At 44.4% G+C, this 13,338-nt stretch overlaps 1 protein-coding gene across 2 annotated transcripts in view; it reads right to left on the minus strand.

The window, feature by feature from the left end:
* Positions 1-3,318: 3,318 nt before the first annotated feature.
* NSMF (NMDA receptor synaptonuclear signaling and neuronal migration factor) overlaps positions 3,319-13,338 on the minus strand; it is a 32,741-nt gene continuing 22,721 nt past the window's right edge. For both annotated transcript variants that reach the window (XM_034404420.3, XM_034404417.3), the window contains 10 exons: positions 11,883-11,935; positions 10,744-10,833; positions 10,139-10,260; positions 9,880-9,963; positions 8,707-8,740; positions 7,356-7,426; positions 6,527-6,606; positions 6,331-6,433; positions 5,159-5,234; positions 3,319-3,908 (listed from right to left, as the gene is read on the minus strand). In XM_034404420.3, the coding sequence (XP_034260311.1) occupies positions 3,811-3,908; positions 5,159-5,234; positions 6,331-6,433; positions 6,527-6,606; positions 7,356-7,426; positions 8,707-8,740; positions 9,880-9,963; positions 10,139-10,260; positions 10,744-10,833; positions 11,883-11,935 (811 nt within the window). In that variant the 3' untranslated portion in view covers positions 3,319-3,810. The remainder of the gene's footprint in view (positions 3,909-5,158; positions 5,235-6,330; positions 6,434-6,526; positions 6,607-7,355; positions 7,427-8,706; positions 8,741-9,879; positions 9,964-10,138; positions 10,261-10,743; positions 10,834-11,882; positions 11,936-13,338) is intronic.

Raw genomic sequence — 13,338 nt, forward strand, 5'->3', positions numbered from 1 at the left:
AAATCTCCGCGGAGGGGCTCATACCCCCCCACCCGCAAAGACACGCCTCAGCGGCTCCGAATTACTTTTGGCTCAAAAGGTAAGGAAAATCTTGCTAGCAGCAGCTCCTAAGCGGAATAAGGGGGAAGAAAATCAATTCTTTTTTTTTTTTACTTTTCTCAAGGCTGATGATTTAAGGTGGGGGGAAAAAAGTGGCAATTATGTTTTATTTCTTTTCTCTGGTTTAAGCTCCCGGGAGAATCGATGATGTGTCGCCATGTCAGAAGAGGTTGCAAAAAAGCTCTGTAAATAATAAGATTTTAAAATTTGGGGAGAAGGTGGCCGGGTGGGGAAGATATTGATAGACTTGGGGCCTGGGGGGAAGAGATATTGATTGATGGTTCCTGTGGGGGGGGGAAAGCAGGGGGGATATCGATAATTCTGGGGTGGGGTGGGGGTAAGAGATTGATAAACTTAGTGTCAGAGAGGTGGAATTGTCAGAGGCTGGGATGGAGAAAAATGTAGGTAGTCCTCGACTTACAACAGCTCGTTTAGTGACCCCCTCCAAAGTTACAGCAGCGCTGAAAAACAAGTGTCTTGCAACCATTTTTCACACTTGCGGTTGTCAAAATTCAGACACTTGGTAACTGGTTCCTATTTATGACGGTCACAGTGTCCCAAGGTCGTGCCATTCCCCTTTTGCAACTTTTTTGGCAAGCGGAGTTCATGGGGAAGCCAGATTCACTTAACCACCGGGTTACCAACTGCAGAGTGATTCACTTAATGACCAGGACAAGGAAGCTCATAAAATAGGGGAGGGGAGGGAGAAATTCACTTAACAACTTGTCTCGCTTAGCCACAGACATTTTAGCTTCAATTGCGGTCGTACGCCAAGGACTCCCTGAAATGGATAGACTTTGGTGCCTGGAATGGAGCCTCCTTGTTCAAGAGCAGTTTAGAGGAGACTCCTCAAAGAATGTAAGGAATGGCTGCATCAACAGATCTTTTGGGTGAGCTGCTGTGATGATTTCGGACACGCGTTAAGGATGGGACTTTGGTTTATTCTGCCCTAGATACGTAGATCGGACTGCCATCCTGCATATTGGCTGACTAATCTACCAAAATCATAGCTTGGCCCAAAGGTCCATCATACTGCCCATTGGAGCAGGTGTATACATAGCGTATTTCCCCAAAAATAAGACCTACCTGGAAAATAAACCCTAGCACGATTTTTCAGGATGCTCGTAATATAAGCCCTACCACAAAAATAAGCCCCAGTTATGATCGTCAGCCGAACGGACGTATTTAATGACATATTTCCTCCAATAAGACCTAACCAGAAAATAAGCCCTAATACGTCTTTTGGAGCAAAAATTAATCTAAAACCCGGTCTTATTTTCGGGGAAACACGGTCTATATGGAGCAGGTGCGTACATAATAAAAAAACCGTGTGCAAAACAAAAATATAAATAAATAAAAATAAGGTAGGACGTGATACGTCACGGATAAATTGCTGCGGCGGTTTTGAACCGTAGGGGGGGGAAAAAGTGTGATAGGCACACAAAGAGAGAGGCACACCTGTGGACAAACAAAACACAACCCCATAACACAAAAAGAAGGTCAAGAAATCACATCCTTGTATGCATTTTTTCCCTCTCCTGATTTCACAATTAGCAAAAACCAAGGAAGCGAGAGCAAGGAATAATTGTTAAATTGTCCGACGGAGAAACAGTTGGTTCTGTTAAAAGGTTGCCTCGTTCATTTTATTTCCGGGTGGCACCAATTCCATATTTAGAGCGATCCATCAGGAATGAGAAATTATTGCTCGTTTCTCTGCATCTGGGGCACGTCTTTCCGAATTAAAAACCGGAAAACTCAGAATTTAAAAGGAAGGGGGGGGAAGGCTGAGGTTGAATTTTAACCCTGTTCTCTTGCAACGTCACCCGTGCTGTCTAATTAAATCGCTTTTTAACTGTTGTTGGAGAATGGTGATGTAGATCTCAATGCCAGCCACCAAAACAGGATAAACAGAGGGGGGAAATAGCGTTGAATGCTTTGCCTATGGAAACCCTCAGTCCTCAGGAGATGCTTTTCCAAGAGGCAACTGGAGTTTGAAGACGTTTCCCTTCTTCATCATCCGAGAAGCTTCTCCGGTTGCGACTTCTTCGGTCAGAACTGAAGAAGCTTCTCGGATGAAGAAGCGAAACGTCTTCAAGAAAGAAAGAAAGAAAGAAAAGAAACCAAGTCCAGTTATCTCTTAAAAAAAAAGAGCATCTTCAATGAATGCTTTCGTTCAACGAGCCAAAAAGATAATTTAGTAAATACTCTTGGCATTCCTTTTCTTCGGAGCTCCAGACGAATGGAGACGATTCAGCAATTAATCCCTGCTGGAGACCCCAAAATACAACTCTGGGGTGAGAGGAGAAAATCACCACCTCTCCACCCCATTTCTTAACTCCTCAAACGCCCCCCCCAAACTCCTGCTCTGTCCCATGTAATAAAGCCAAATCGTTCCTTTCTCAGCCATTCCCAAACATTTCTTCCCGAAGCGAAATCTGGATTATTTAAATGTATGGTCACTCACACAGAACGAAGAAAAACTAGGATGAAGTGTTGGCCCAGGTTTTTTTTTCCCTCTGGGACAAAGCAGAGTAGATCCCTGGGCTTTGAAAGATTCAATGCTACAGAAAACTGAGTTAGTCTATCATTGTCCATCCTCTGAAATCAAACCTGCTACACCAGCTCATCACGACAGCCCAAAAAAACTAACCGACCCCCCCAAAAAATGAACTGCAGTGAGCAAAATCTTTTAAACATGGCTATTGGTTTCTAATCTGCAAACGATTTATATTTATATCTATTTATATATCTATATATATAAACTAGCCGAGGTCCCACACCCCAGCCCTATCAGCAGATAACAGCTGGCAAAACTCTGCTTTTTGCCAAACTCTATTAAGGAAGCTGCTCCTTAAATTGGAAAAAAAAATAAAAAATAAAAAACGAGGTTTGTCCTGAAGGGACTTTCTACAGTTGAAGTGTCGCTCGAGAATTTTGCTGGAATCCCAAGTCAAGGATTTTGCAGATTTGCAGCTCGATGCAGCAGAAAGAATCTCTGGATGGTGGTTATCTCTAGCGACCCATAGATATAAATATAGATATGGAGAGACAGATATATATATATAGATATATATATCTCAAGATATGTTATGTCAAATATATTCTCAAGCAGACTCAAAAAAAATATCTCATCTACCAGATATCGGTGTGCGTGGTACGGCAACAGCTGATTAAATATTTCCTCTTTTTTTTGTAAGAAAAAGAAAGAAAGAAAGAAAATTGCACTTCTGTAGATGTGTATGGGTGTACAAGTGTGTGCGTGTGAGAGAATTCACACGTGTTCTTAAAATGGATGAGATTTTTTTTTTTTTAAAGGCCTGGCTTTCTTCAAACTCAAGGATTTGATCGATCCTCTCCAAGCGAGAAGGCCTCGGCCCTTCATGACAGCGAAGTAGAGATAAACAAGATGATTGGTTGAGTCTCTGTAGGAAACCTGAGCTTCAAATGTCTTCTGAGAAGAACCTGTCATGGCGTTGGGCGTCTTGCCGTCTAAAAACCATCTCGGGTCCCTGAAGACCTGCCCCCCTCGTCCGCAGTGCTCCATCCATCTTGTGCCTCGAGTTGCCGGGCGGACTTCTTGAAGGCCGTTAAGGGCTTCTTTGGCGCCTTCTCTGGGCCTCCTCGCAACCGTTGAAAAAGATCTCCCGCTCTGCGACGCCCGCCTGCTCGGGATACCCGTGGAAATTCCTCCTGGCCCCGTCCTGACGGCGCTCATAAAATGTCGTCGTAATCGAGCAGCTTGGAATGCTGGCGGGTTTTCCAGACTCGGTAGAGACGGAAGTCAAAATAAGTCTCAATCATTTCCTTTCCTGCAAGGGGAAAGTAGGGGAAGTCAAGTCAGAGGTCTGGAATTTAGACCTAGAACCTTGTTAGAAGAAGACACCAGCATTGTCTTCCTGGGATGGGCCACCTGAAGATCCCTGAATGTCTGTCTGCCATCCATCCATCCATCTACCTACCTACCTACCTACCCACCTACCATCTATCCATCCATCCACCATCTCTATCTCTATCATTATCTATCTATCTATCTATCATCTATCTATCTATCTATCTATCTATCTATCTATCTATCTATCTATCCTATCCACCCATCCATTCATCCATCCATCACCTCTATATCATCTATATCTATCTATCTATCTATCTATCTATCTATCTATCTATCTATCTACCTACCTACCTACCTACCTCTATCTATCTATCTTTCTATCTATCTATCTATCTATCTATCCTATCCACCCATCCATTCATCCATCCATCACCTCTATATCATCTATATCTATCTATCTATCTATCTATCTATCTATCTATCTATCTATCTATCTACCTACCTACCTACCTACCTATCTACCCATCCATCCATCCATCATCTCTATATCATCCATCTATCTACCTACCTACCTACCTACCTACCTACCTCTATCTATCTATCTATCTATCTATCCTATCCACCCATCCATTCATCCATCCATCACCTCTATATCATCTATATCTATCTATCTATCTATCTATCTATCTATCTATCTATCTATCTATCTACCTACCTACCTACCTACCTACCTACCTCTATCTATCTATCTATCTATCTTTCTATCTATCTATCTATCTATCTATCCTATCCACCCATCCATTCATCCATCCATCACCTCTATATCATCTATATCTATCTATCTATCTATCTATCTTTCTTTCTTTCATTCTTTCTTTCTATCATGGGATCAAAATTTGATCCTTGGCAACCAGCCTGTGTTGATGATGATGGCAACGTCATGGGCTCACGTGATTGCCATTTGCAACCTTTTCAACTGGCTTTCGACGAGCAAAGTCAACGTGTGGAGCCCGATTCGCTTAACGACGGTGGCAAAAACCCAAAAAGGCTGTAAATCAGGTGTGATTTCCTTACCAACCCTAAGTAAGCCCACCTTGCTTAGCAATAAAAATTCTGGTTTTGATGGGGCTTATAAATTGAGGGCTACCTGTGCTTATTCTACCTGTGCCAATCAACAGTGGTGTATTTTCAAGGGCTTAGGAAAGGTGGATTAGTTGTCGCATTTACCTTGAGCTGAAAGTTCAAGAGGCGATTCAAAAGTCACACAACAAGGGCTCATAAGATTCTTTAGGTTTTGGAACAGCTGGAAAGCAAAGAAGTCCAAGGTGATTTGAAATGCCTCCTTAGATGTGCGACAAATGATTGGTTCCCTTTTTCCACATCCTACAGAACAGGGGTCTCCAACCTTGGCAACTTTAAGACTTGTGGACTTCAACTCCCAGAGTCCCTCAGCCAGCAAAGAACGCAGCACGCACAAAATCTGTACAAACCTTCGTTTATTAAATTAAATCAGTCTTTTTCAAACAAAGGCTGTTAATTAACTTTCTTAACAGCCTACAAGAATCCAAAGAATAAATAATCGTAATCTTACTATGGTTGGCAGAAAGCCCAGAAGCAATTTGCAGAGAACTAAGATCAAGACGCGAAGGAGAGTGAACGAAGTTGTTCCCTGCAAATTGCTTCAGTTGGCGTTCCTTCTTAAGTAGGCTAAGGGAGTGGCCAATTAGCCCCAAGACTTACTCTCGAGGAGACCTCCTCCTGAGGAGCCACTCCTGCCTTTTGGCAGCTCTGCGCGCCCGTGCATCGAGAAGAGGCTCCTCCTCTTCTTCCTCTTCACTTATGGGAGCTTCTGGAGACTCTGAAGGCCCTGGCTGAATCCCCGCCTCTGGCACCACATCTTCTCCAGCCTCCTCACTGTCTGACTCGAGTGCCAGCTGCACAGGCTGCTGGCGCAGCACCACACCAGCCTCCTCACTGTCTGAATCAGCTACTAGCTGCACAGGCCGCTGATGGGCCACAACAAGGTTGGAGACCCCTGCTATAGAAGACTACAGGGTTTGGCAGTTAATTGCAACATCATTATTGGGGCAACTTAACCATAAACTCTTAAACCTGTTGAGTATGAACCTACTCCACTTAACTTCCATTAAACAAGACAGACCCAATTTCTGCAACCATAGGACTAGGGGTGACTGGATAGCACTGTTGCAATATTTTAGGGGCTGCCACAAAGAAGAGGGGGAGGGGTCAACTTATTCTATAAAGGACTAGAAGACCTCCAAGATCCCTTCCAACTCGGTTATTCTGTTAACATAGCCAAAAAAGAGGTTTTCAGGAAGAGGGGTCATCCCCTCTCAAGGTTTTCTTCTACCCACTCACAAACTACTCACAGGACTTACCTTCTCACCATTGTGGTTCCCCAAGACGTAACATCCCATGATGTGGATGAGATTTGGAACTGGGTTCAGCTTGCTCATCAGATGGCCCAACCGCTTCCAGAAGCTGCAGAACGAGATGGAAGAACGTTTGAGAGAGATGGAAGCATTTTCCCCAAAGATCTCCAACTGCAAATCCCTCACGAGGTTCTCCACTCACTAGATCATGTCTTCCTCCTTCTCCACTTTGGCAAAAGTGGCGACTTTATTCTTCAAGAGGTATAAATGGCCCGGACCTCCCTACAAGAAGAAAAGAGAGAAGGTCTTCCAGAATCAGCCTGGAGAACGTCAACAGTTCTTCTCAAATTGCCAGGGTGAAGAGAATAGCTTCAGGAATATCTAGAGACACATTGATTCAGGATAGGACACGCCAGTGGTGAAATCCAATTTTTTTTTACTTCTGGTTCTGTGGGCATGGCTTGGTGGGCATGGCAGGGGAAGGATACTGCAAAATCTCCAGGGGAGAATTGATAGCCGTTTTCCAAGATTTGAGGGGCTCCCACAGAGAGGAGGAAGCTATTTTCCAAGGCACCCAAAGGCCAGACAAGGAACAATGGATGGAAACTGACCAAGGAGAGATTCAACCTGGAAATAAGGAGGAATTTCCTGACAGTGAGAACAATCAACCCATGGAACAGAAGTTGTGGGAGCTTCATCACTGGAGGCTTTCAAGAAGAGACTGGACTGCCATCTGTCAGAAATGGTGGAGGGTCTCTTGGGAGTTGGACTAGATGACCTATAAGGTCCTTTCCAACTCTGTTAATCTGTAAAGCTGGGATTTGGGGGCCAGCGGTTGCCAAGGAGATAACACACATTTTGGGGAGAGGGTGCGATACAATTGTGTTGGAAGTAGATTCCTTGAATGAGAACCGTCGGTTGCTGTCAATCCACAGTCCCTCGGGGAAGGTGGGTTTTTCAAAGTCAACCCTTGCCAGAGCTCGGGAACGTGGCAGTGGACACTTGGGAGGTTCAAGACGCCCTCAACTCACCTGGCAAAAAATCATCATTTTCCAAATTTTGCAGCCCTTCCGGTAGATGTTCAGTTTTTTTTCAATTTCCTCTGCAGACAAAAGGAAGGAATGAAGGATGATCAGACGGGACGCTGAAGCGAGGAGGAGAGGGTGGCTTGAGGGGCAAATGGGCACAACAAGGGATAGACAGGTAGTCCTCGTCTTACAACGGGTTTGTTTAGTGGCCGTTCGAAGGTCGAACGGCCATTGAAATAGGGACTTATTATGACCGTTTTTTCACACTTGCGGAAGATCAGGAGAAAGGTTGAGAAGATAGCCTCCAATTCTGGCCAGCCCCACCGAGAGGATGAGTGAATTTGTTATCGTTATTTTGAGACCCAGGAGCAGGGAAAAGGCCCTGTGGAATCTTCTCTCTCAAGCTATGTTTCCCAACATCCATCAACTCCATCAGTTATGGGAGGAGTTGGAAAGTGGAGGTACCCAATCTACTTATTTTCTGCACCAGGCACCCTCCTGGCTACTAAAGGTTTGCTCATCTTAGGGGGAGGTTGAAGGAGGTTACTAAAGGTTAGCTCATCTTGCTCCTCCTGGGTACTAAAGGTTTGCTCACATTGAGGGAGGTTGAAGGAGGTTACTAAACGTTAGCTCATCTTGCTCCTCCTGTCTACTAAAGGTTTGCCCACATTGGGGGAGGTTGAAGGAGGTTACTAAAGGTTAGCTCATCTTCCTGGCTGCTAAAGGTTTGCTCATCTTAGGGGAGGTTGAAGGAGGTTACTAAACGTTAGCTCATCTTGCTCCTCCTGGCTACTAAAGGTTTGCTCACATTGAGGGAGGTTGAAGGAGGTTACTAAACGTTAGCTCATTCTCCTGGCTGCTAAAGGTTTGCTCATCTTAGGGGGAGGTTGAAGGAGGTTACTAAACATTAGCTCATCTTGCTCCTCCTGGGTACTAAAGGTTTGCTCACCTTAGGGGAGGTTGAAGGAGGTTACTAAACGTTAGCTCATCCTCCTGACTACTAAAGGTTTGCTGATCTCATCATGAGCTCATCTTGCTCTTCCTGGCTACTAAAGGTTTGCTCACCTTGGGGGAGGTTGAAGGAAACCCTTCGGGGGAGGAAAAATGAAGGAGGGACAGAGGTTCCCTCAACTTTAAGAGTGCAAAAAGTATAGGGCACCTCTTTATCTGTTGGAGTGAACATTGGACTTCCTGCATCCTGAAGGATCTACTAACTAGAATCTCCCTTTCCATATATCCAGATTTCTACCCTATAACACTGGCCAGCAGGATCTTTGGCCAAGATACCAGACACACGTATAACACAACGTTCCTACCATAACTTCATTTGATTTGTGACCCAAAGTTGACGTACCCAGAATGTCATCAAATGTGGCATGTTCATGATCCTGAAAACAAACAAAAGAGGCAAGGATGAAAGGACACGGCCGCGGGGGTCCAGGGAGACCAACGGAGACGAGACAAATGGGACAGAGAGAACAGTGGTGGGATTCAAGGGATGATCTGTAGTTCGAGGGGAGAGAGAAGGTCTGAAAAGGTAGGAAGGCAGAAATGATAGGAGAGAGGTAGGAGAAAAATGGAGAGAAGGCCTGAGAGAGCAGGAGAGAAAGCTGAGTAGGAAGTTGGATGAAGATAGATGATCGATTGATTAAGAGAGAGAGATCTGAATATTGATGGACAGACAGAGACAGAGAGATTAGATGGATGAGAGAGAGAGAGAAGATAGATAGATAGATAGATAGATAGATAGATAGATAGATAGATAGATAGATAGATACAGTAGACAGATAGACAGACAGACAGACAGACACTGGGGAGAGAGAGGATAGATAGATAGATAGATAGATAGATAGATAGATAGATAGATAGAGATAGATAGATACTGTAGATAAAGAGAGAAGATAGAGATGATAGATAGATAGATAGATAGATAGATAGATAGATAGATAGATAGATAGACAGACAGACAGACAGACAGACAGACAGACAGACAGACACTGGAGAGAGAGAGAAGATAGAGAGGATAGATTAGATGATAGATAGATAGATAGATAGATAGATAGATAGATAGATAGATAGATAGATAGATATAGATAGACAGACAGACAGACAGATAGATAAGACAGATACTGTAGAGAGAGAGAAGATAGAGATAGAAGAGTGAAAGGATAGATAGACAGACAGACATATACTGGGGAGAGAGAGAGAGAAGATAGAGAAGATAGATAGATAGATAGATAGATAGATAGATAGATAGATAGATAGATAGAATTGGATGGATGGATGGATGGATGGATGGATAGGAAGTAGGGGATGAAAGGAAGAGTGGGTGATGGAGAGAGAGGGAGGGAGGGAGAGATGGACAGAAATGGGAAATGGAAGGATGGAAAGATGGAGAGAGCAAGAGATGAGAGTGGAGGAAGGTGTGGATGGAAGGAGGCAGGGGATAAATGGATGGGTGGACAAGGAGGAAGAGGTGGAGGAGGAGAGACGCAGGCAGGCAGAACAGCTCCAGTCCAAGACTTACGTAGAGAATGGGGATGATCGATGGGTCATCGCGACGGATAATTGTTGGAACATACTCAGCTTTGGGCACTTTGGAGGAAATGAGCTGGAATGAGAGAGAAGCAGGAGGAAGGGGGTGAAAAAAAAGACGACCAAAGAGAGAAGTGTAAGTGGCAGGAGTTTTCCTTCCAAAACTACGAAAGCTGGAGGGCAGGACAAGGACCGATTTTCCCCATCCCAGTAGGCCCCCAAATTGCTTGAGGTCCTCAACAATTGCCTACCATGATTTTGGGGGGGACGAAGTCCTCCCCACTGCAGGCGGCCGCTTCCAGTTCTTTCTCCGCCTCCCAGTTCAAGTCAATCCCTTTGTCAATGGCACAGCAGGAATCCTGAAATTCATGGCCTGCGAGAGAAAGAAGGCAAGAGCTCGGAGGTCCATCTCGGCAGATGCAGAAAGTCCCATGTGCTCCCAAGGACGACGGAGCCTACGTGGACCATGTCCTCCTTTCAAAACGGGTCCAAGGTGAAGCACAAGGAGATCCTGCCATGGCATGTCCAAAAATCCCTGCATTGCAGAGTCTGTCTGAATCCTTCCCGCAAGACTCTTGAGTAGCTCCTGGCTAGGAACAAGGGTGGAGTGGAAGGATCTGGAGCACTCCAGCAATTGTTCAACCATGACTACACACAGCTGGTGATGAGGAGGTTGGAAAAGTCAGTTGGGAGGTTTGCAAGGACCCCAAGATTTTATCTACCAGGTCAAGACAATCTTTGCTGTCTCTGCCCTCGGTGCTCAAGCTTGCTTAGATTGGGATTTTGATGTCTTCTCCTCCCACCCTCCCTTGACCTATTTCCAGTGGAACGGGAGGTTCAGGAAAGAGGAACGTACTTTCTCGGGAATCACTGAGGTTTTCAGGCTTAATGGGAGTTGGATCGCTCCAGGACCGGCTGAAACTTCTCTCACGCCGCTCGGCAAAAGCTGGAAGGAACAGAGGAAGAGGAGGAGAAGGAAAAAGGGGTGGAGGAGGAGGAGGAGGAGAACATAAGACAATGAGGAAAAGAGAAGAAGAAAAAGGAGAAGGAGAAAATAGACAATAAGGAGGAGGAGGAGAAAGGAGAAGAAGATAGACAATTAGGAAAAGGAGAAGGAGGAGGAGAAAATAGACAATAAGGAGGAGGAGAAGGAGAAAGGAGAAGAAGATAGACAATTAGGAAAAGGAGAAGGAGAAGGAGAAAATAGACAATAAGGAGGAGGAGAAAGGAGAAAGGAGAAGAAGATAGACAATTAGGAAAAGAGAAGAAGGAAAAGGAGGAGAAGATAGACAATGAGGAGGAAGAGGGAGAGGAAGAGAAGGAGAAGGAGAAGGAGAAGGAGAAGGAGAAGGAGAAGGAGAAGGAGAAGGAGAAGGAGAAAATAGACAATAAGAAGGAGGAGAAAGGAGAAAGGAGAAGAAGATAGACAATTAGGAAAAGAGAAGAAGGAAAAGGAGGAGAAGATAGACAATGAGGAGGAAGAGGGAGAGGAAGAGAAGGAGAAGGAGAAGGAGAAGGGGAAGGAGAAGGAGAAAATAGACAATAAGGAGGAGGAGAAAGGAGAAAGGAGAAGAAGATAGACAATTAGGAAAAGAGAAGAAGGAAAAGGAGGAGAAGATAGACAATGAGGAGGAAGAGGGAGAGGAGAAGGAGAAGGAGGAGAAGGAGGAGAAGGAATCTAATTATGACAAAATATTGCTAAAATCACACCCATCCCTGGCTCGCCATCTTTGCTATAAGCGCAGTGGGTGCCACAAAAACATTTCCTTTTTTTCCTCCTTCCTCCACAAAAAAAATTCCTTTCCCCAACCAGGATCATTCCTAATGTTTTGCACAAACACCCCATCATTTGGGGAAGCTTTAAGATAGCTTGTCTGAGACCACTGGGAGTCAGAAGGTCCAACCTTGGTTGTGGGAAGGAGAGATCTTGGGAGTCAGGAGAACGTGGCCCGGTGTAGAAGTCCCTCTCAATCCCGCTCAATCTTGCTCACTTACTTTGCGCCTTCATGCGGCGGCTCCCCACCATACGGAGGTGTTTCCGGAAGTTTCTGAAAGAAGAAAAAAAAAAACATGGAAGGCCATCAGTCGTTGAGGGCCAAGAGGAAGAACGCCATTTCTCCAGGGTGATCTGGCAAACCTCCTGGAGCTGCAGATAAAAAAAAAAACCAGACAAAGCCCATGGCAGGAGATCTTCGTCTTTACTTCCAAACCTCCCGTCAGATACTTTCTCAACTACCTCAGAAAACCAACGCCGGAAATGTTCGCGAGAACGTTGATGCCGATGGAAGACGCATAATACAACCTCAAGACGCCTTGGAGAAATGTGGAGAAAGGGGTATGGAGAAAAACACACAGAAAGTACAAATTTTGGCTTAGGAGAGCAAAAATGCACAAGGCAAGTCAGCGCAAGAAGGAACATCCTCAGGTTTGGGTAGAGAGCATCATTGATCTGGAGGAAGCAGAACCTGATTTTTGAGTTGGAAGGCTCCCATCTTAACTCTTCCAACCCTCTCTCTCTCTGTGTGTGAAAGGACCCCATTTTTTTTTTTTTTGAGTTCCCCCTTTCCGTGGGACAAAACCAGCTGGTGAGTCACAGAATTCTAATGTTATTTCCACCAGGCACCACTAGGGGGCGCCGGTTCTCCATCTCTGGTTGGACTCTGGTTTAGAAAAGAGGGCCCTGTCAACTCAAGTTTTACTTTAAATCATTCATGGGGGGGGGGGGTTTGAACAAGTCTGAGATGAAGGTAATTATGGATGCTCTCCACCCACATGAGTTGGTCGGTAGATGTTTTTCAGCTTCCCAAGATAGGACGGCAGGTCCTGAGATATCTAGCTGACTTCCTTGCCCAACGGAAAACCAGAACTTGGATTTTTAGACTCCTTGTCCAGCATCTCTCAGTAGTTCACAATTTAAGGTCATTTTTCATTTCATCAAAGCATTTCTAAAGTCTTCAACAGAGTTAGAGTTATCTATCTACAGTATCTTATCTATCCATCCATCCATCCATCCATCCATCTATCTCATCCATCCATCCATCCATCCATCCATCCATCTCATCCATCCATCCATCCATCCATCCATCTCGATATCATCTATCATCTGTCTCTCCCACTCTCATCTATCTATCTATCTATCTATCTATCTATCTATCTATCTATCATCTATCTATCTATCTTATCTATCATCTCTCTCTCCCTCTCTCTCATCTATCTATGTTTCTATCTATCTATCTATGTGTCTATCTATCTATCATCTATCTATCTATCTATCTATCTATCTATCTATCTATCTCTATATTATGTATCTATCTATCTATCTATCTATCTATCTATCTATCTATCATCTATCTATCTATCTATCTATCTATCTATCTCTATATTATCTATCATCTCTCTCTCATCTATCATCTATCTATCTATCTATCTATCTATCTATCTATCTATCTAT

Source organism: Pantherophis guttatus, chromosome 16, assembly GCF_059756535.1.
Source record: "Pantherophis guttatus breed Tessera chromosome 16, ASM5975653v1, whole genome shotgun sequence".
Lineage (NCBI taxonomy): Eukaryota > Metazoa > Chordata > Lepidosauria > Squamata > Colubridae > Pantherophis > Pantherophis guttatus.